This window comes from Oncorhynchus kisutch, linkage group LG19 (genome assembly GCF_002021735.2).
Source record: "Oncorhynchus kisutch isolate 150728-3 linkage group LG19, Okis_V2, whole genome shotgun sequence".
In the NCBI taxonomy this organism is placed as follows: Eukaryota; Metazoa; Chordata; class Actinopteri; order Salmoniformes; family Salmonidae; genus Oncorhynchus; species Oncorhynchus kisutch.
This window is the reverse complement of record NC_034192.2, coordinates 47,978,180-48,001,493: the sequence shown is the minus strand read 5'-3', so window position 1 is coordinate 48,001,493 and position 23,314 is coordinate 47,978,180. Positions and strand designations below refer to the sequence as shown.

Sequence of the window (23,314 nt, the reverse complement as noted above, 5' to 3'; positions counted from 1 at the left end):
AACCCGGGAAAGTAAAGCCCTTCAGATGGAGAGGGTATGTATTATGAGGAAGGCTTGCCTTGACAAAGCATTCATCTCCTCAGTGGTTTCCTTAGGAGTATCCTCAGTGGAGGTGGTTCAGGTCAGATAAGGTTAGGTCACCCTTTCTCTAATGTAAGGAGAAGACTGACATAGCACTCAGAACGTCCCTCAGAGAATGTCAGGGAGACCTCACGGCTTAAGACAAAAATATAAACAAGCTGTACTCCTTTTTTAAGCTCCCTTTCCCTCAGAGAGAGCTTTCTGCTTTTCTTGCAACATTTAGTGTCGATTTGAATAACAAATTCAAAATGCACAGTGCAAATATGTGATTTACCAAAGAATCCCCAAGGCACTTTGTGTCTGTAATTTTTTTATTTATATATCAAACATGGTCAGAGCTAATTTCCCCCCTAAATAAGCAGTACTCACTTTCCAACTGAGATGGTAATGTTGTTTTGTTTTCAAAAGCGTATTAGGAAGTGAACTAGTACAGGACAAACATAAAGCGTACTAGGTTGTTGTACAGTACAATTAGTGATTCCTCTAGATGGCTGCCTGCATGTCAAAAAAAAAAAAAATGAAATGGACAGCACTCCAACATATAATCTTCAGTAATTAATTTATTGACCTGCATGTACAAATTTGTGACTCCAATTTCAGCACTCAAAATGAAATAGGCCATCATTATAATTGCCCCCATTATCACCCATGCCTGTATGGTAAAAATGAAACCGAAATGGATTGTTATTGCTGTACACTCAAATATAGTTGAGGAAAACCATGAATGACAATCAACAAGACACCAAGCAGCTACAACTGTTCTCCAGTGGTCTCCATTCAGTCTTTAACAAACAGCTGGATGATCCTCTTGGACCTGTGGGCACTACAGTCATCAGACGTCTGGCATTGCCACGAGCCATCAGCCACTGAGGGAATGCTTCCTTTGAAATCAAAGAAAGCTGCTATACTGCCCATGTTGCATTGTGTCCAATGGCAGCAATCCTGCTGGACCTGTAGGCAGCCTTATACTGTGATCCAACATGGTTGACTGACCGGTGGTTATCTCCTGCCAGCTCTGTTTGGATGGATCATGTGGAAACTCAATTGGCTGCTGTCACCATTTTGGAGCTGAGCCAAAAGGTGGATCAATACAGCCCAAATGCACTTCCTGGACGACTGCTGTCATTGAACTTCACTCGTCATGAAATAATCATTGTTCAAATTGAAGACCATGATTATTTGAACATTTTAATCAAGTGTGGAACCAACGCAGCTCTCCAGCACCAGAGTTTCCCAGCCCTGCTCTCTAGATAGAAGATGCTCTGAGTCTCTGACATATTAAAGATGGACTTGACACAATAGTCATATTTTAAACCGTTCAAGAATCAGTCCACAGCTTCATTTCAACTCTTCTCTTTGATATGTTTTATAGAGATTTTTATGTGCGCAACAAGTCACATGATATTCTAGACATTCTGCAATGCAGAACACCCATCCATCTATCCAACCAACCACCTCCCAGAGCCTTTACCCTCCCTCATCCCTCCCCAGTCATTGTTACTCTTAACAACAAAGTCATAATCCCGGGCTTGCGTGTTTCTCACAAAACAACCCACAAATGGACCAGCTGTCATGGAATCTGGTAGTCTCCTCCAAGATAGCACCATACAAGAGCCAAGAATGGAAAAAAACGATGACTGAGAAAAGTGCTTTACAAACAAGATAGAAATAATAAACAGATACTGAAGCAGACAGCAGCAAATTATTATTTTAGTGCCGAAAGCCAAATATTATTTCCCCCCCAGGAGCTTATCTGTCTCCTATTATAGATTGTATATGAATTGTATCCATCCAAAACTTGGTTTTGTTTTAGCACCCCTTTTAATTACACATTTATTTTCACTCTTGCATGTTTTCTTATCATTCTGTCACAGTGTAATTTAAAGCTTTATTGTGTGTAGACCTATTTACAATTGTCTTCAATCTGAATAAACAATGCTGGCCTTGCCAGTTGCCACGCAAAGTTGGGATAATAAAACATTTAAAAAATATTTAAATTCAACACCACTCCTAAAGTACAGGGACATTTGTATGCATCTTGTTGAATTCAGTCAGACTATCTATTATGGTGTTGTTCATCCATCATTGTTAGTCAGTTTCACTTAATTGGTAGGTATATCTTCTTTTCCAATCGGGACTGAGAAAAATTGGGAAACAAATAGTACAATATATCTTGACCTACATGCCTGTAGCATTGTAGAGGCGATATTATGCTGCGTGATTTTTTTACACGAGCATTGCATGTCATGTGTCACTGTCCCTACCACTCTACGTAACCCCTTTTGCTCCCCCACCCTCTCCCATTCCCTCATGCTCACCTACGTCGCTCTCAGCAGTTAGTCCATCCGAGCCACTCTCTTTCCCACTTACCAACAGAAAATACGTTCGAAGAGGACTTGCTTTCGGCGGAGAAAGAACAGCGGCGGGCAAACACAAACTCTCACATACCTGATCCTAGATGTAGCCTAGATAACTTTTCAGGGTCTATAACACGTTTTACATGATCGTTTACATAACGATTACGCCCGTATTCTAATTTATTTATGTCCATGACATTTGATTAATTCATCCACTTTTCGGGAAACTTATGGAATTCTGAAACATTTAGTGAACAAGGAGTTATTTTGGTTATCAATCCCTTTGTAACAATTCAGTCCACTTGTACAGGAGGATGTATTTGAGTGTAATTTCAAAGGTGTAGGTGTAGTGGTGCGTTACCGGAATCATTTAAACAGAATTTGACATCGGAAATCAAAATGGATCTTTGGGGAGTTTACCTATTTCATCTCGTCTTCTTCGGTAAGTAAACATGCGTACTTTCTACCTGTACTGCCCTACGAGATATTGCAATTCATGAGTATTGGTAGACACGTTCCTCTGGTAAAGATTTAATGGAATACAGAAACCAAGGAGATTTTCAGTTTTGCAACCTGTTCGCAATATGCATCAAACCCGCATATTTGGATAACTCTTTCTGTTGAGCAAATAGGCTACTAAAGTATATTTAGGAAAATCAAGTATGCTTTTATTTTCTATCACTGACCTATGTATATTTCAATTTAAAAAATGGTCCCACTAGCACAATTATATATTTCGGTGGAAGTTGATTTTATGGTAGAAATTATGAGGAGTGATTTAGTTGTTTCCCTGCAATAATTTAGCCTACATTTTAGTTGTCGGATATTATATGTTTACGCCGTTTGGAGAATCTGTGATTACTTCCTTGCAATGTATGCCACATTGAATCTCAATATGAGGTCAAAATGTAGTGACTGACTAGCACTTCATAAGTGTTCTATGGTGTCCTGATACCTATAGAAATCATTTATATAGCCCAATAATCCGCATACACCATTATGACGGGATATTGTCAACATGTAGTCTATTGTAGGAACTCATTGAAATTGTGTGTGTACGTGCGTGTGTGTACATCAACTACTCTCTGACAACATTAGGCTACAACCTAGCCCAAAGACCTGCAGATGATGATAATGAGTTGTTTCATTTTAGCATTCAAACAGTGCCAGATTAAGAAATTGCCTGACCACAACCCCTGTAAACAAATCCATGCATCAAAATGCAATTCGATGGGTAGTATATTTACTGTTGAAGAAAAGGCCACTTTATAATAGAGCCATAATAAAAATCAGCCTTTTTAAAAACGCATGTCATTCAATTCTACCTCATGTACATTACAGAACACATTAACTGAATGTTTTTTAATACCACAACTTGATTTAATGGCTGGGGGAAAAAACGGGGAAAATTCGCACACTTTTTTTCATGAAACACCATTTTCCACCACCATGCAAGTGTGGCTAATGCTACTTCCAGATTTTGTGCCCGCTTTCAGCTAGGGGTAAACAACAGACCACTGCGACCTGATTGGCTGAACGCAATACGCAACATCCTGTGCTATCATTCCTAGGCATTAACCACTCTATCATTATGGTTGAAAATTGTGTTTCATAAAGAAAGTATGCATATTTGTCCAGTTTTTTTTCTGCATTCGCACCATTCAATCGAGTTAAGGGGGCAATCGAAGCCTTTGTAGCCCGAATGGTTAATGTACGAATTGGTCCACGGGGATATGAGTCTTGTCCAATCTAGCTGTAGCATTTATAGGACTCTATGAATCCTATGAATATCATTCTATCTAATCCTACTTGGGCATATATTTACTCAATTCAACAAGATACATCACATTTTTCCTTCACTTTATGAGTGGCGCTGGGGAAACCTTCACAATTTACTGGTACCCACATTTACTGCCACGGCATTGAACTGTTCTACTGATCGTTTGACTGCTCTGCACTGAACTGTTCTACTGAACGTTTGACTGATTTCAGAGTAACAGTATAGAAAAGGTGACACATTCTCCCATATTAATAATTTCAACCAATTTCACAGAGGTACCTGGGTGGCTTCGTCATCATTGTTGAATGGCAGACTCTCTCAGTGTGATTGGATGAAGTCGCTATCGATTTTTTGCCTCCGATGCGTGCAAGTGAGAAAGGAGAGCCACAAGTTGTAAACTATCAATGTCTATTAGTCAAGACAACACTGACATGTTAATCCTGACCTTGTTGCAAGGAGGGGGTAATACCATTATGGTTATTGACACGGCCATGACACCAGAGTTGATCATTCCTATTTCAATTGGGAACTGGCATTCCCAACTTATCAACAGCTGGCTAACAGGAGAACAGACATTTACACTAAATCCTGCCTCAGTATTGATATTCTCTTCAGCAACTCCAGGACTGTCTTCATTAGAGAAATGAAGGGGTTGGAGGTGGGGAATTCTGAAAGGAAATGAATACAGTTATGCATTGAGAATCATAACATGATATGATTCAATGTCTATTCAATAGACATAAGGTGGAGAAGAGGTCTGTTTAAGCCAATTGGATGGTCTGCCATTTTCTTCTCTGAAAACGCAAGGTCAATGGTCTTAACATCCTTGAAACTAACCACATCATGTAATTATGCACAAGCGATAGTTAGTTCCTTTGGGTTAGTGTATACCAGCCTTTGAATTTGATTTTGAATTCAAGGTAAGGTAGCTAGAACTGATGAAGAAATGAGGTGTTTGCAGTTGTCATTGATAACGGATGGATCTTGCCGGTATGCATCCACAACTGTAGCTTTACCTCAACAGAAGCATAATGGTGCAATTTTCCAGCTTAAGTATTCAATCATTGTCTTTTGTTCTCACACAAATTTGCTGTATTTTAGGTGTTTTGTATTTACATTGGCACATTTCTGAGGTAATTGCATTGTTGTTGAGCCACTTGTCCAAACTAACGAGCACAGGCAACAATTCACAGCACAGGCGCAGTGTACATAGATCACAATTTCTGTAGATGACATTATGCATTTATGTGGCCTACTGACGAGGCAGCAGTGTGGTTGACAGGACTGGGGTTTAACTCACATAACCATGTCAAACAACAGCATATAGATAGAACAGGCTGTTTGATCAAACTGCTCCCATTGCACATCGCTAACACTGGGGATTCATAATGATGTCAATTTCCAGGAATGCAATAAAAGAGCACATACTGTACTAAAGGAAACACTCGGTCTGGGATGGAATCAGTGACCATCTGTAAGAACTAGGCCTACACATATTACCATCTTTACATTTCCACGGAGAGCATTATGAGAATATATGGTTAAATATAGAAGAATATTCTCCAGCTGAATTTACACTGAGTGTACAAGACATTAAGAATACCTGCTCTTTCCATGACAGACTGACCAGGTGAAAGCTATGATCCCTTATTGATGTCACTTGTTAAATCCACTTCAATCAGTGTAGATGAAGGGGAGGAGAGAGGTTAAAGAAGGATTTTTAAGCCTTGAGACAATTGAGACATGGATTGTGTATGTGTGCCATTTATAATATTTATAATATAAAATAATATAAATATAAAATATTGAAGTGCCTTTGAACAGGGTATGGTAGTAGGTGCCAGGCGCACCTGCTTGAGTGTGTCAAGAACTGAAACGCTGCTGTGATTTTCACTCGCAACAGTTTCCCCGTGTGTATTAGAAATGGTCCACCACCCAAAGGACAACCAGCCAACTTGATATAACTGTCGGAAGCATTGGAGTCAACATGGGCCAGAATCCCTGTGGAACGCTTTCAACACCTTCTCGAGTCCATGCCCCGACGAATTGAGGCTGTTATGAGGGCAAAAGGGGGTGCAAGTCAATATTAGGAAGATGTTCCTAATGTTCTGTACACTCAGTGTACAGTATATACAGTGCCTTCATAAAGTATTCACACCCCTTAACTTTATCCACATTTCAAATCAAATCAAATTTTATTTGTCACATACACATGGTTAGCAGATGTTAATGCGAGTGTAGCGAAATGCTTGTGCTTCTAGTTCCGACAATTCCAAAACTACTACCTTATACACACAAGTGTAAAGGGATAAAGAATATTTACATAAAGATATATGAATGAGTGATGGTACAGAACGGCATAGGGAAGATGCAGTAGATGGTATCGAGTACAGTATATACATATGAGATGAGTAATGTAGGGTATGTAAACAAAGTGGCATAGTTTAAAGTGGCTAGTGATACATGTATTACATAAAGATGCAGTAGATGATATAGAGTACAGTATATACATATGAGATGAGTAATGTAGGGTATGTAAACATTATATTAAGTAGCATTGTTTAATGTGGCTAGTGATATATTTTTACATCAATTTTCATCAATTTCCGTTATTAAAGTGGCTGGAGTTGAGTCCGTGTGTTGGCAGCAGACACTCAATGTTAGTGGTGGCTGTTTAACAGTCTGATGGCCTTGAGATAGAAGCTGTTTTTCAGTCTCTCGGTCCCTGCTTTGATGCACCTGTACTAACCTCGCCTTCTGGATAATAGCGGGGTGAACAGGCAGTGGCTCGGGTGGTTGTTGTCCTTGATGATCTTTATGGCCTTCCTGTGACATCGGGTGGTGTAGGTGTCCTGGAGGGCAGGTAGTTTGCCCCCATTTTGTTACGTTACAAAGTGGCAATCAAATAGATTTAATTGTCTTTTTTTTTGTCAACATGGAAGATTTTTGATGTATTATAATTTTTATTAATGGAAAACGAAACACTTCATTAGAGAAGTTTTCAACCCCCTGAGTCAATACATGTTAGAATCACATTTAGCAGCGATTACAGCTGTGAGTCTTTCTGGATATGTCTCTAAGAGTTTTGCACACCTGGATTGTACAATAATTGCCCATTATTCTATAAAAAATGTATCAAGCTCTGTCAAGTTGGTTGTTGATCATTGCTAGACAGCCATTTTCAAGTCTTGCCAAGTTGATTTAAGTCAAAACTGTAACTAGGCCACTCGGGAACATTCAATGTAGTCTTGCTATGCAACTCCAATGTATATTTATTTGCCTTTTGTTTTAGGTTATTGTTCTGCTGAAAGGTGAATTTGTCTCTGAACCAGGTTTTCCTCCAGGATTTTGCCTGTGCTTAGCTCTGTTCTGTTTCTTAGACTCCCTAGTCCTTACCGATGACAATCATACCCATATCATGATGCAGCCACCACCATTCTTGAAAATATGAAGAGTGGTACTCAGTGATGTGTTCTGTTGGATTTGCCCCAAACATAGCGTTGTATATTTAAGACAAAGAGTTAATTGCTTTGACACATTTTTCGCAGTATTACTTGTATTATATGTTTTATAATATTTTTATTCTGTACTGGCTTCCTTCTTTTCACTCTGTCATTTATGTTAGTATTGTGTAGTAACTACAATGTTGTTGATGCATCATCATTTTTCTCTTATCACAGCCATTAAACTCTGTAACAGTTTTAAAGTCACCATTGTCCTCATGTATAAATCCCTGAGCGGTTTCCTTTCTCTCCAGAAAAAGTGTTAGGAAGGACGCATGTATCTTTGTTGTGACCTGGTGTATTGATACACCTTCCAAAATGTAAAATGAATAACTGCACCATGCTCAAAGGGATATTCAATGTCAGGTTTCCATCTTTGCGAAACATACGAAAACCTCCCTGGTCTTTGTGGTTGTGTGCTTGAAATTCACTGCTCGATTTAGGGACGTTACAATTATCTGTATGTGTGGGTTACAGAGATGGGATAGTCATTTAAAAATCATGTTAAACACTATTATTGCACAAAAGTTAAGTCCATGCAACTCATTATGTTGCGGTGTGTGAATACTTTCTGAAGGCACTATGTGTGTGTGTCTGCATGTATATACACTGCTCAAAAAATAAAGGGAACACTTAAACATCACAATGTAACTCCAAGTCAATCACACTTCTGTGAAATCAAACTGTCCACTTAGGAAGCAACACTGATTGACAATAAATTTCACATGCTGTTGTGCAAATGGAATAGACAACAGGTGGAAATTATAGGCAATTAGCAAGACACTCCCAATAAAGGAGGGGTTCTGCAGGTGGTGACCACAGACCACTTCTCAGTTCCTATGCTTCCTGGTTGATGTTTTGGTCACTTTTGAATGCTGGCGGTGCTTTCACTCTAGTGGTAGCATGAGACGGAGTCTACAACCCACACAAGTGGCTCAGGTAGTGCAGCTCATCCAGGATGACACATCAATGCGAGCTGTGGCAAAAAGGTTTGCTGTGTCTGTCAGCGTAGTGTCCAGAGCATGGAGGTGCTACCAGGAGACAGGCCAGTACATCAGGAGACGTGGAGGAGGCCGTAGGAGGGCAACAACCCAGCAGCAGGACCGCTACCTCCGCCTTTGTGCAAGGAGGAGCAGGAGGAACACTGCCAGAGCCCTGCAAAATGACCTCCAGCAGGCCACAAATGTGCATGTGTCAGCTCAAACGGTCAGAAACAGACTCCATGAGGGTGGTATGAGGGCCCGACGTCCACAGGTGGGGGTTGTGCTTACAGCCCAACACCGTGCAGGACGTTTGGCATTTGCCAGAGAACACCAAGATTGGCAAATTCGCCACTGGCGCCCTGTGCTCTTCACAGATGAAAGCAGGTTCACACTGAGCACATGTGACAGACGTGACAGAGTCTGGAGACGCTGTGGAGAACGTTCTGCTGCCTGCAACATCCTCCAGCATGACCGGCTTGGCGGTGGGTCAGTCATGGTGTGGGGTGGCATTTCTTTGGGGGGCCATGTGCTCGCCAGAGGTAGCCTGACTGCCATTAGGTACCGATATGAGATCCTCAGACCCCTTATGAGACTATATGCTGGTGCGGTTGGCCCTGGGTTCCTCCTAATGCAAGACAATACTAGACCTCATGTGGCTGGAGTGTGTCAGCAGTTCCTTCAAGAGGAAGGCATTGATGCTATGGACTGGCCTGCCCGTTCCCCAGACCTGAATCCAATTGAGCACATCTGGGACATCATGTCTCGCTCCATCCACCAACACCACGTTGCACCACAGACTGTCCAAGAGTTGGCGGATGCTTTAGTCCAGGTCTGGGAGGAGATCCCTCAGGAGACCATCCGCCACCTCATCAGGAGCATGCCCAGGCGTTGTAGGCACGTGGAGGCCACACACACTACTGAGCCTCATTTTGACTTGTTTTAAGGACATTACATCAAAGTTGGATCAGCCTGTAGTGTGGTTTTCCACTTTAATTTTGAGTGTGACTCCAAATCCAGACCTCCGTGGGTTGATAAATTTGATTTCCATTGATAATTTTTGTGTGATTTTGTTGTCAGCACATTCAACTATGTAAAGAAAAAAGTATTTAATAAGAATATTTCATTCATTCAGATCTAGGATGTGTTATTTTAGTGTTCCCTTTATTTTTTTGAGCTATGTATATATATATATATATTCCTGACTATTCTACAGTATTTCGATATATATATATATATATATATATATATATATAATATCGAAATAACGTATCTTAGGTTGCTGTAAACCTGATGACTCATTAAGACTAGCTGGTTTTGTGAAACTACAGTAATCTCTACCTCTTTGGGTTCGAGAGAGATGTAGACCAAGAGGGATGATGATCTTCCTTCCAGGGCCTAGGGTCTCAAAGAAGACATTCATCTAACAGGAAGGCCAGATACTGCATTCAGATGAGTTGGAGCTCAGTGTGAATAACCACCTTGTCCACCCCAATGAGAAAGGAGAAGAATTTAAAAAGCCAGAAGAGACTGTCCAAGCATTGATAGTATCTGCATGATGAATGTGCACACGGTTTGCCTTTGACAGATCCATATGGGGGCCAAAACGATACAGGATTGAATACGTTTGTGCAATGCAATGTTCCCTTTTTGGTTTTTCTATTTATTCGCCCACCATGTTAACTTAGAGATACCATCTATGGTACATCAGTCAGATCACTACCATTTGATATCAAGGAGCCAAGTCCAACTGTAGCGCAAGGTGATTGCGTTGAATATTATTGGTTCATATTGAATGGGTAAGAAATGATCTCGGGTGGCATCGAGACTAGGAACCATTTCAATTTGAAAATGATTGACAACTACTCCATAGCAGGAGTGAGAGTTTTGAATTGGTAGGGATTAATCTAATGGCTGAAAATTAGCTTTAAACTATCAAACTTATGACATTTCTGCTTTAGAAAAATACAACAGGCACTAATCACGGATAAATGAGCACTTTTACAGTGTGTTATGTTCACACCTGATTCTGTCTGCTTTTCAATATGAGTCAGACGAACCGAAATGCAGACAGAATCGCTTCTAATGGATTCAATGGGTTCCTCACTATTCTAATGGAGTCAATGGGTTCCTTACTATTCTAATGGAGTCAATGCGTTCCTTACTATTCTAATGGAGTTAATGCGTTCCTTACTATTCTAATGGAGTCAATGGGTTCCTTACTATTCTAATGGAGTCAATGCGTTCCTTACTCTTCTAATGGAGTCAATGGGTTCCTTACTATTCTAATGGAGTCAATGGTTTCCTGACTATTCTAATGGAGTCAATGCGTTCCTTACTATTCTAATGGAGTCAATGGGTTCCTTACTATTCTAATGGAGTCAATGCGTTCCTTACTATTCTAATGGAGTCAATGCGTTCCTTACTATTCTAATGGAGTCAATGGGTTCCTTACTATTCTAATGGAGTCAATGCGTTCCTTACTATTCTAATGGAGTCAATGCGTTCCTTACTATTCTAATGGAGTCAATGGGTTCCTTACTATTCTAATGGAGTCAATGCGTTCCTTACTATTCTAATGGAGTCAATGCGTTCCTTACTATTCTAATGGAGTCAATGGGTTCCTTACTATTCTAATGGAGTCAATGGGTTCCTTACTATTCTAATGGAGTCAATGCGTTCCTTACTATTCTAATGGAGTCAATGCGTTCCTTACTATTCTAATGGAGTCAATGGGTTCCTTACTATTCTAATGGAGTCAATGGGTTCCTTACTATTCTAATGGAGGCAATGCGTTCCTTACTATTCTAATGGAGTCAATGGGTTCCTTACTATTCTAATGGAGTCAATGGGTTCCTGACTATTCTAATGGAGTCAATGGGTTCCTTACTATTCTAATGGAGTCAATGCGTTCCTTACTATTCTAATGGAGTCAATGCGTTCCTTACTATTCTAATGGAGTCAATGGGTTCCTTACTATTCTAATGGAGTCAATGGGTTCCTTACTATTCTAATGGAGGCAATGCGTTCCTTACTATTCTAATGGAGTCAATGGGTTCCTTACTATTCTAATGGAGTCAATGGGTTCCTGACTATTCTAATGGAGTCAATGGGTTCCTTACTATTCTAATGGAGTCAATGCGTTCCTTACTATTCTAATGGAGTCAATGCATTCCTTACTATTCTAATGGAGTCAATGGGTTCCTGACTATTCTAATGGAGTCAATGCGTTCCTTACTATTCTAATGGAGTCAATGCGTTCCTTACTATTCTAATGGAGTCAATGGGTTCCTTACTATTCTAATGGAGTCAATGGGTTCCTTACTATTCTAATGGAGTCAATGCGTTCCTTACTATTCTAATGGAGTCAATGCGTTCCTTACTATTCTAATGGAGTCAATGGGTTCCTTACTATTCTAATGGAGTCAATGCGTTCCTTACTATTCTAATGGAGTCAATGGGTTCCTTACTATTCTAATGGAGTCAATGGGTTCCCCACTATTTTAACGATTTCAATAGGTTTCTCACTATTTTATGGAGTCAATGGGTGCATCACTATTCTATCATATAGGTCATGTGAGGTTTAAGGGTTTTGACATTGTGGCGCATGACTCGTGTCTTTAATGGAGACAGATAAGCCATCCCCAAGCATGCTATCACCAAGCATATTGGCTGTGCTCTTGTAAGGGATTTGTCACAAATCTCATTTGAGGCAGGTATTACCCATGATGAGCATATAGCAGATGTGCACGGCTTTCTCATGTGGGAGAAATGGCCAAGTCATTACAATCACATCAGATGCTCATATGTATCATTGTTGATGATAAAAAATAAAAAAAACTATTGTTGTCTTCATAATAAGACTTGTCCTCAGGAGTAGGTGTGACCCTTTGTCCTTGTGAGGTAGAACAATAGAAAATGCATCACTAAAAACTGCAACTGATCTTCACATTATAAAGAAATATTAGGAAGCAATCAATTTCAATATTGGATTGTAATGCCTATAATAACCAATATAACAATATTATACTATTGTCACAAGCGTCACATCATAAAATGATGTGATTTTGATGTCTTTGAGTAGGTCACATGAACAGATTTCATTCAGATCTTGTTTTTATACAGTAGTGGAAACAATTTCCTCCTCAGATTTGTATCATTTCAGTTAAGTACCGTAGCCGTTTCATCCCCTGAATAAAAATAAAACCATCAAAAGGATACATACTGTAGCATCCACCTAGTTATCCACCCATCCAGACCCAGTCATTAGTGTTTGAGATGTGATCATCATGATGTTCTTCCTGGTAGAACCTGACGTTAAAAGCTGTGTCGCTGCCTCTGTTCCCTTGCTATTGTCTGGGCCTTATAGATGCTTTAAAACCTATTGTCTGGGCCTTATAGATGCTTTAAAACCTATTGTCTGGGCCTTATAGATGCTTTAAAACCTATTGTCTGGGCCTTATATATGCTTTACAACCTATTGTCTGGGCCTTAGAGATGCTTTAAAACCTATTGTCTGGGCCTTATAGATGCTTTAAAACCTATTGTCTGAGCCTTATAGATGCTTTAAAACCTATTGTCTGAGCCTTATAGATGCTTTAAAACCTATTGTCTGGGCCTTATAGATGCTTTAAAACCTATTGTCTGGGCCTTATATATGCTTTACAACCTATTGTCTGGGCCTTAGAGATGCTTTAAAACCTATTGTCTGGGCGTTATAGATGCTTTAAAACCTATTGTCTGGGCCTTATAGACGCTTTAAACCTTGCTGCCCGGAACTTTGCCATTCATCTAGTGTCAATCAGCTTGATGGCTTTGACCTTTCCTCCTGACATTATTCAATACTACACGTAATCATCTGCCTACAATATTAAACCCTACTAGCTCCAGACAGCACATCATGTAAGGAGTTAGGAGCGAGTCACAGTTGAAGAACTCCTGAGGTCCTTGGCTCAGGATTCATCTTTGTGGTCATTTGGAAATTACTGTTGATACCGGAGCTAAAAATGCGAAGTTGGACTGAAATGGTACTTGTTAAAAGTAGGGCTCTTGGTAGGGCTAAAAGCTGTGGCTCTCCGCTCACCAGGCCTGTTAAGAAATTCAGGAGATGGCTCTGGGGTTATAGACATACAGTGGCCTCCAAGGGCCAAACAGAGCCTCATTAGTTCGGAGTCTGTCGGCGGTTATCCAGAGAGAAAGCCTGTTCCAGACAGGTAGACACAGCTCCTTTGTGACACAACTTCAAATGGAGGGCTTAAGCTCGGCTACCAAATAGCTACCCAGTCTGCCACTGTGTTTCTGGGACATAGCTGTCTTGGGATGACTGACTGAAGTTTTATTTAGGTAGATAGGTTTGTTGGAAAGAGAATGGCCGTCAATTGTCCAAGGACTTACATTTCAAAGTTCCTGTAGTAAGCTGTGAAATTTAGATTTAGATTGCACAGATTGCACCTAATGTAGACAACATGGTCTTTGAGTGAGAATGAGTATGTTTACCTAATATTCCATCTGTGATGGAGAGGAAATGTGAGGAAGTGTTTCAAGGAAGACTGACTCCCCTTCAGATGCGACATCAGCAGCCGGTTTACCTGCGTCAATCGGAAACAGAGCTGCGGACCTATGGTCCACTATAGTTTTGTAAGATCCTCAGAGAAATAATTTATTTAATTAAATGTCAGACTTGAAATTGCAGACTGTTACTGGTTTAAAAAAGGTGAGATTGGAGGTGAATCCATGGACCTCTTTCTGTTCCTGCTGGGATAAATTTGGACTCTTTTGATAACTTTCATCATAGTCTTGTTTCAATGGAGTTATTTTTGTTTCACGTTCCTTTTAACTTCTCTTGCATCAGTAAACATGAGAGGTACTGTGTACAGTTGGTATCTTTAGGATTACATTTTTGTTTTCACCAGGTATCCCTCTCATCTTTACTACCAGAAAATCTAAATCGATTTATGACAGTATTCATCCTTTCTTCATCCCTTTTTAATCCCTGAAGTTTTGGAGATGTAAGCCAAAGAAATTGAGGAAACAGGGGGAAGAGTACACAAAATACATAATTGAAAAACGGGAGATAGAGCCCGGGAGTGAGCTCTAAGAAGACATCGCTGGAAAGTCGTGATGGATGCAGCTGTCTAATTTCATTGTGGTCGCAACACAGCTTTTATGACAGGCAGGATGAATGGGATCCACTAACTGAACAGGTTTTATATCCATCACTATGCATGTATTATTTGGTTTGTTATTATTTTATTAAACATAAATGTGGCCTCAATCTCCATGGCATGTAATTACTATGGGGCCATTCAAATGTTTGCCTACATGCACAGTGAATTACACTGCAGTTCAGCAACCCAATAAAATCCAGTCTAGTCAGTAGGCACAGCCAGAATACCAGTCAGGCCGTGGCACCAAATAGTTTTTTTGCCGAAATTAATCCAGTGACGTTTATTTTCATGAGGGGCTCTTCAGTTAATCAAATCCATTAAACCAGTCTAGTGGCCTCATTGTGGTTGTAGATATAAAGTCTGATCTGAAATGTTTGTCTCCAAATAATAAATCGTATCAGTACTGTCTGGCCTGTACCAAGAAATCAAAGATCTTTGCTTGACAGCAGCCCAAATACAGGAAATGGTATAATGGCAACAAGAGACAGACATACCGGTAATCCTTTGACCCCACAGGCCGAACTGTCTTTACTCTGGCCACTCAGTAATTGTAGCCGTTATAAAGCGGAGTCATAGGACACCACTGCCAGCATTGGAAATGCTGTATAACCTTGTAATGTGGAGATGATAGAGGTTGGAGTGGTGCTGCCTGATTTCTCCAGTGTTCCAGGAAAGGAAACAAACCATTACCAAGGCAGCAGACAGGAACCGGCTGGAGGGCACCTGTCTCTGGAAGATTCCGTGGATTTACAACATCTGGTCCATGCAGGAGAGGCTGCCACCTCCGCTCACCGCTACTTGATTCATTGTTTCAGACTCAGGGAAGAGGAGGCAAACTGTAATTGCAAATCCTCTATGCACAGAACAAGTCTTCCCCTTGTTCAACATTGGGATGTGTCCTAAATATTTCTAAAACTAAAGCATTGTATTTGGGACAAATCATTCACTAAACCCTAAACCTCAACTAAATCTTGTAATAAATCATGTGGAAATGGAGCAAGTTGAGGTGACTAAACAGCTTGGAGCTACCCTGGATTGTGAACTGTCATGGCCAAAACATATTGATACAACGGTAGCTAAGATGTGGAGAAGTCTGTCCATAATAAGGTGCTGCTCTACCTTCTTAAAAGCACTGTCAACAAGGCAGGTCCTACAGGCCCTAGTTTTGTCACACCTGGACTACTGTTCAGTCGTGTGGTCAGGTGCCACAAAAAAGGAAAATTGCCATTGGTTCAGAACAGGGCAGCACGGCAGGCCCTTGGATGTACACAGAGAGCTAACATTAATAATATGCATGCCAATCTCTCCTGGCTCAAAGTGGAGGAGAGATTGACTTCATCACGGCTTGTAGTTATGAGAGGTATTGACATGTTGAATGCACTGAGCTGTCTGTTTGAACTACTGGTGCACAGCTCGGACACCCATGCATACCCCTCAAGTCATACCACAAGAGGTCTCTTCACAATCCCCAAGTCCAGAACAGACTATGGAAAGCATACAGTACCAAATAGAACCATGACTAGATGGAACTCTATTCCACATCAAGAAACTCATGCCAGCAGTAGAATTAGATTTCAAAAACAGATAAAAAAACACCTTATGGAACAGCTGGGACTGAAGCAACACAAACATAGGCACAGACACATACGATAACATACGCACTATACACACACGTACACATGGATTTTGTACTGTGTATATGTGGTAGTGGTGGGGCCTAAGGGCACACAGTCTGTGAATGTATTGTAATGTATTTTATTATTGTATAAACTGCCTTAATTTGGCTAGACCCCAGCTGCCAAGACAGCAGCTAATGGGGATCCATAATAAATACAAATAAACATTTGGTCTTACTTTCAAAAATATTATGTCGCAGCTATGCTCTTTGTTTCAGTTTGGTGACTGTTTCACAAAGCCATGCAGTGCGTTCACAGCATTACTATAACTGTGATTTGAAATTTAAGCACTCTACCAAAGTATTACAGGGGGAGAAAGCCCAGATTTCCCACAGACGTCACCAGCAAATGTATCCTCTAGGTGTGCCAAGGCACATGACACGAGCCACCAAGTTCCTTCAGCCACCTCATTACTGGGCATCCTCTGAAATGCTGACGGTTGGATCTGTAAAAGGGTTGTGCCTCTGCCATCACTCCGTACCCAATCCCACCCATTCCCATAGCTTGTTAGGCACTAATGAATTGGATTGAGAGAATGTCAGTATGCATTTGACAGGTCTGTGTGAGTGGCAGCTAAGAACACAGGCCCACTACCAGGGTTCTGCCCCTGGAGAAGATCACTCCATATTAGGCCCATTGACTCTCTCTCTCCTTCTCAGAGGCAGGGGATATAACGCAGATTTCGTGTTAACCAGTCAAATGAAGCAGCACCAACCACACTTTGTTTGCTAATGACTTTCATGACTGGCTTGCGATATAGGTATCAACAATTATGGTCTGGATGACTGGTCATAATGATGGTAATATTAGAGGGCAGATACTGTATACTTTTTTCATGCAAGAACAAAGTTTGTTGATAAAGTTCGACAGATTGTGTGATTTTGCACAAATGTATACTTTAATTGCACCGTACAGTCAGTGCTTCTGATCTTCTCGAAAGACGTGAGGAGGAATGACATTTCACAGATTGGAGGTAAGCCATGCGTGACCAATCCTATGGTCCATATACAGTGCATGGCATCCATCCATATAAGGCAGTAGCTGAGTAAGTTTGGGAGGCCCTCGTGCCAGCCTGGGTCTGCCACCGAGTTAGACTCGATAACATTACCGGTAGGAGCTGTGACATCACGTGGGGAAAAGCCTTCGGAAACCAATCCTTTCATCAGCCTCCCAAAAATGGGCAGTGGAAACTACAAGAGCCTGAGTCTCAGTCCAAGTTTTTTGCCAGCTTTGTTATTTCTTTGCGGGGGTTGATCCATTGCCCTGCATTGTAATGAGTCTGCGCCTCATATTCCAGCTCACAGCATCACACTCAGGGAAAAAAGGGCGTGCAGTGCCTGAGCCATGTTGGAGGGAGGCAGCAGTGTGGATGAGCCATGTTGGAGGGAGGCAGCAGTGTGGATGAGCCATGTTGGAGGGAGGCAGCAGTGTGGATGAGCCATGTTGGAGGAAGGCAGCAGTGTGGATGAGCCATGTTGGAGGAAGGCAGCAGTGTGGATGAGCCATGTTGGAGGGAGGCAGCAGTGTGGATAAGCCATGTTGGAGGGAGGCAGCAGTGTAGATGAGCCATGTTGAGGAAGGCAGCAGTGTGGATGAGCCATGTTGGAGGAAGGCAGCAGTGTGGATGAGCCATGTTGGAGGAAGGCAGCAGTGTGGATGAGCCATGTTGGAGGAAGGCAGCAGTGTAGATAAGCCATGTTGGAGGGAGGCAGCAGTGTAGATAAGCCATGTTGGAGGGAGGCAGCAGTGTAGATGAGCCATGTTGGAGGAAGGCAGCAGTGTGGATGAGCCATGTTGGAGGGAGGCAGCATTGTAGATGAGCCATGTTGGAGGGAGGCAGCAGTGTAGATAAGCCATGTTGGAGGGAGGCAGCAGTGTAGATAAGCCATGTTGGGGGGAGGCAGCAGTGTAGATGAGCCATGTTGGAGGGAGGCAGCAGTGTAGATGAGCCATGTTGGAGGGAGGCAGCAGTGTAGATGAGCCATGTTGGAGGGATGCAGCAGTGTAGATGAGCCATGTTGGAGGGAGGCAGCAGTGTAGATGAGCCATGTTGGAGGGAGGCAGCAGTGTAGATGAGCCATGTTGGAGGGAGGCAGCAGTGTAGATAAGCCATGTTGGAGGGAGGCAGCAGTGTAGATAAGCCATGTTGGGGGGAGGCAGCAGTGTAGATGAGCCATGTTGGAGGAAGGCAGCAGTGTAGATGAGCCATGTTGGAGGGAGGCAGCAGTGTAGACGAGCCATGTTGGAGGAAGGCAGCAGTGTGGATGAGCCATGTTGGAGGGAGGCAGCAGTGTGGATGAGCCATGTTGGAGGAAGGCAGCAGTGTAGATGAGCCATGTTGGAGGAAGGCAGCAGTGTAGATGAGCCATGTTGGAGGGAGGCAGCAGTGTGGATGAGCCATGTTGGAGGAAGGCAGCAGTGTAGATGAGCCATGTTGGAGGAAGGCAGCAGTGTGGATGAGCCATGTTGGAGGAAGGCAGCAGTGTAGATGAGCCATGTTGGAGGGAGGCAGCAGTGTGGATGAGCCATGTTGGACGGGGGCAGCAGTATGGATGTGGAAAATCGGCTGCTGCTTGAGATTACCTGCCTCAGTAGTCTTGTACATGCCCTTTGAACCTGAGAATCACCTGTTTGAGGTTAGAGACAACATATGGCAGTGTTGTGCGAAACAAAAGATGAGCCATGTTGGAGGGAGGCAGCAGTGTAGACGAGCCATGTTGGAGGAAGGCAGCAGTGTGGATGAGCCATGTTGGAGGGAGGCAGCAGTGTGGATGAGCCATGTTGGAGGAAGGCAGCAGTGTAGATGAGCCATGTTGGAGGAAGGCAGCAGTGTAGATGAGCCATGTTGGAGGGAGGCAGCAGTGTGGATGAGCCATGTTGGAGGAAGGCAGCAGTGTAGATGAGCCATGTTGGAGGAAGGCAGCAGTGTGGATGAGCCATGTTGGAGGGAGGCAGCAGTGTGGATGAGCCATGTTGGAGGAAGGCAGCAGTGTGGATGAGCCATGTTGGAGGAAGGCAGCAGTGTGGATGAGCCATGTTGGAGGAAGGCAGCAGTGTAGATGAGCCATGTTGGAGGGAGGCAGCAGTGTGGATGAGCCATGTTGGAGGAAGGCAGCAGTGTAGATGAGCCATGTTGGAGGAAGACAGCAGTGTAGATGAGCCATGTTGGAGGGAGGCAGCAGTGTAGACGAGCCATGTTGGAGGAAGGCAGCAGTGTAGATGAGCCATGTTGGAGGAAGGCAGCAGTGTGGATGAGCCATGTTGGAGGAAGGCAGCAGTGTGGATGAGCCATGTTGGAGGGAGGCAGCAGTGTAGATGAGCCATGTTGGAGGGAGGCAGCAGTGTGGATGAGCCATGTTGGAGGAAGGCAGCAGTGTAGATGAGCCATGTTGGAGGGAGGCAGCAGTGTAGATGAGCCATGTTGGAGGAAGGCAGCAGTGTAGATGAGCCATGTTGGAGGAAGGCAGCAGTGTAGATGAGCCATGTTGGAGGGAGGCAGCAGTGTGGATGAGCCATGTTGGACGGAGGCAGCAGTATGGATGTGGAAAATCGGCTGCTGCTTGAGATTACCTGCCTCAGTAGTCTTGTACATGCCCTTTGAACCTGAGAATCACCTGTTTGAGGTTAGAGACAACATATGGCAGTGTTGTGCGAAACAAAAGGTCATGTTGAATTTGCTTAAGCTTTCTCCCTTTTCTGTAAGGCCGTTGGTGAAGCAACAAACCTTCCAGACTGATGTTACTGCTCCTGAAAGCATTCTTGGTCGATGTGAGAAAACAAACTAACGAGTCCAAAAGTTAAGAATAGCTATTTAAGAGTTGATTGCTGTTTACCATCATTTTATGACACATGTCTAATAACAGGGATAAATGTGTCAGGTAAATGTTGGTTGCTGGCTAGCTTGCATTTGCTTAGATTCTTGCTCAAAGCTCTTGCTTTACCTCATTTGGTGACTCGCTGTCGGCAGAGATGGACATTCATTTATATGGTCTGTTACAATGATGCAGTCATTACGCAAGTGGCAAAACTAAAACAAGCGAAATAGTCCCATATGTTCCTCGTTTGACCTGCTGTTTCCAAGGTTAGGTGGAAAACAACTATATTGGTGAGAGATCCTTGAGTTAGCTAGTGACCTACCTAGCTTGCTAGCTGCAGAGGTGCACAAAGCAAGCTAACAATGAGTTTTCTTTCCAGTGAATAAAATGTGTGTGTGTTAGTATTGTCTTCTGCTGCAAGTAGCTGCGTTATAATCAACACCGGGCTGTGCAATTAAATACAAATAAAGGCAACCATTTTGGGTTACAATTCGGCATTATTTCGGGGAGCCATATTACACCCGCGTTGTGGTATAGTTAAGCAATAAGGTCCGAGGGGGTGTGGTATATTTAAGTAATAAGGCACGAGGGGGTGTGGAATATGGCCAATATACCACGGCCAAGTGCTGTTCTTAGGCACAAACCCCCGAGGTGCATTATTGCTATTATAAACTGGTTACCAAATTAATTAAAGTAATACAATTAATGTTTTGTCATACACGTTGTATACGGTCTGATAAACCATTGCTTTCAGCCAATCAGAATTCAGGGCTCAAACCACCCAGTTTATAATGGCCATTATATCAATGCTAAGGACTGTTCTTACACACGGCGCGAAGTGGAGTGACTGGATACAGACTTTAGCCGTGGTATATTGGCCATAAACCACAAAACCCTAGAGGTGCCTTTTTGCTATTATGAACTGGTTGCCATCATAAATATAACACTTAACAAGTATTTTTTCATCATACCCATGGTATATTCAATGTTTTGTCATTCCCGTGGTATACGGTCTGATATACCACGGATGTCAGCCAATCAGCATTCAGGGCTCGAACTGTCCAGTTTATAATGTTTGATATTCCACAGCTTTCAGCCAATTCAGCATCCAGGACCCAAACTACCCATTTTATAATTTTATAGAACTGCCCAGCTTGCTGTCTTATGGTAAAAGGTTCTAAGTTATATTAAAGGGTTCCAAGTTATAGTAAAGGGTTCTAAATTATGGTAAAACCGGAATGCACTGCAGGTCAGAATGTACTGGAGGCTACAGTATGAATACGACATGCATTTTTTATGTTTTATCCACATACCCAAGGATGAAGAGTTGAAAATACATCAAGAGGAGTTATTTTGTTTAGATATATATATATATATATATATATCTTTTTTTTATTTTTATCTAGACCCCCCCACCACCCCTACCCTGATTGGAGTATACTAACAGACAACAATACTTATTCTGATACTTACATCAAGAAGAGTTGAAGGTTTCAAAAGGTTTAACATAAGAATAGGATTATCTGACAACACATCCTTTACATCATTAAAAAGTATCAAATGAAGAAGGACCATATAAAATAGTATTATATCCACAGATAACTTAGAACCCTCATATACATTCAAGTTTCAATACCCAGAATCCTTGAAAGGCTGCAGAGGCCTCAAATAAATATGAGCTATAGCCTTGACAGCCTCTGTATTCATGGACAAAGAACCCATGTGGGAAAGCAATCTATGTGATTATCATAAAATTGTAATATAGAGGCAAATTAAATTAAACCAACTAACCTGTCGGCTGAAGTACAAAATACCATTTTATAGATTTCATTTGAATAGAAGACCATATTTACATTGATTTTCATTGTATAAGAGTTGGTTGGAAAGTATAGAACCAGTCATAAGTTTGGACACAACTACTAATTTGAGGGTTTTTCTTCATTTTTAGTATTTTCTACATTGTAGAATAATAATTAAGACATCAATACTATGAAATAACACATAAAGAGGGGGACATACAGAAGTCAGAAGTTTACATACACCTTAGGCAAATACATTTAAACTCAGTTTTTCACCCTTCCTGACATTTAATCCTAGTAAAAATTCCCTGTCTTAGGTCAGTTAGTATCACCACTTTATTTTAAGAATGTGAAATGTCAGAATAATAGCAGAGAGAATGATTTATTTCAGCTTTTATTTATTTCATCACATTCACAGTGGGTCAGAAGTTTACATACAGCCAATTAATATTTGGTAGCATTATTGCCTTTAAATTGTTTAACTTGGGTCAAACGTTTTGGGTAGCCTTCCACAAGCTTCCCACAATAAGTTGGGTGAATTTTGGCCAATTCCTCCTGACAGAGCTGGTGTAACTGAGTCAGGTTTGTAGGCCTCCTTGCTCGTACACGCTTTATCAGTTCTGCCCACAGATTTTCCATAGGATTGAGGTCAGGGCATTGTGATGGCCACTCCAATACCTCGACTTTGTTGTCCTTAAGCCATTTTGTCACAACTTTGGAAGTATGCTTGGGGTCACTGTCCATTTGGAAGACCCATTTGCGACCAAGCTTTAACTTCCTGACTGATGTCCTGAGATGTTGCTTCAATATATAATTTTCCTACCTCATGATGCCATCTATTTTGTGCAGTGCACCAGTCCCTTGTGCAGCAAAGCACCCCCACAACATGATGCTGCCACTCCGTGCCTCACGGTTGCGATGTGTTCTTCGGCTTGCAAGCCTCACCCTTTTTCCTCCAAATATAACGATGGTCGTTATAGCCAAACAGTTCTATTTTTGTTTCATCAGACCAGAGGACATTTCTCCAAAAAGTGCAATCTTTTCCCCATGTGCAGTTGCTAACCGTAGTTTTGGAGCAGTGTCTTCTTCCTTGCTGAGCGGCCTTTCAGGTTATGTCGATATAGGACTCGTTTTACTGTGGTTAAAGATACTTTTG

General features: G+C 41.8%; 1 protein-coding gene across 2 annotated transcripts in view; it reads left to right on the top strand.

The window, feature by feature from the left end:
* Nucleotides 1–2,394: 2,394 nt before the first annotated feature.
* LOC109910073 (GDNF family receptor alpha-4) overlaps nt 2,395–23,314 on the top strand; it is an 88,287-nt gene continuing 67,367 nt past the window's right edge. Inside the window, exon 1 of one of the 2 annotated variants that reach the window (XM_020509231.2) lies at nt 2,395–2,880. In XM_020509231.2, the coding sequence (XP_020364820.1) occupies nt 2,838–2,880 (43 nt within the window). In that variant the 5' untranslated portion in view covers nt 2,395–2,837. The remainder of the gene's footprint in view (nt 2,881–23,314) is intronic. The other variant, XM_020509232.2, reaches the window with a different exon arrangement.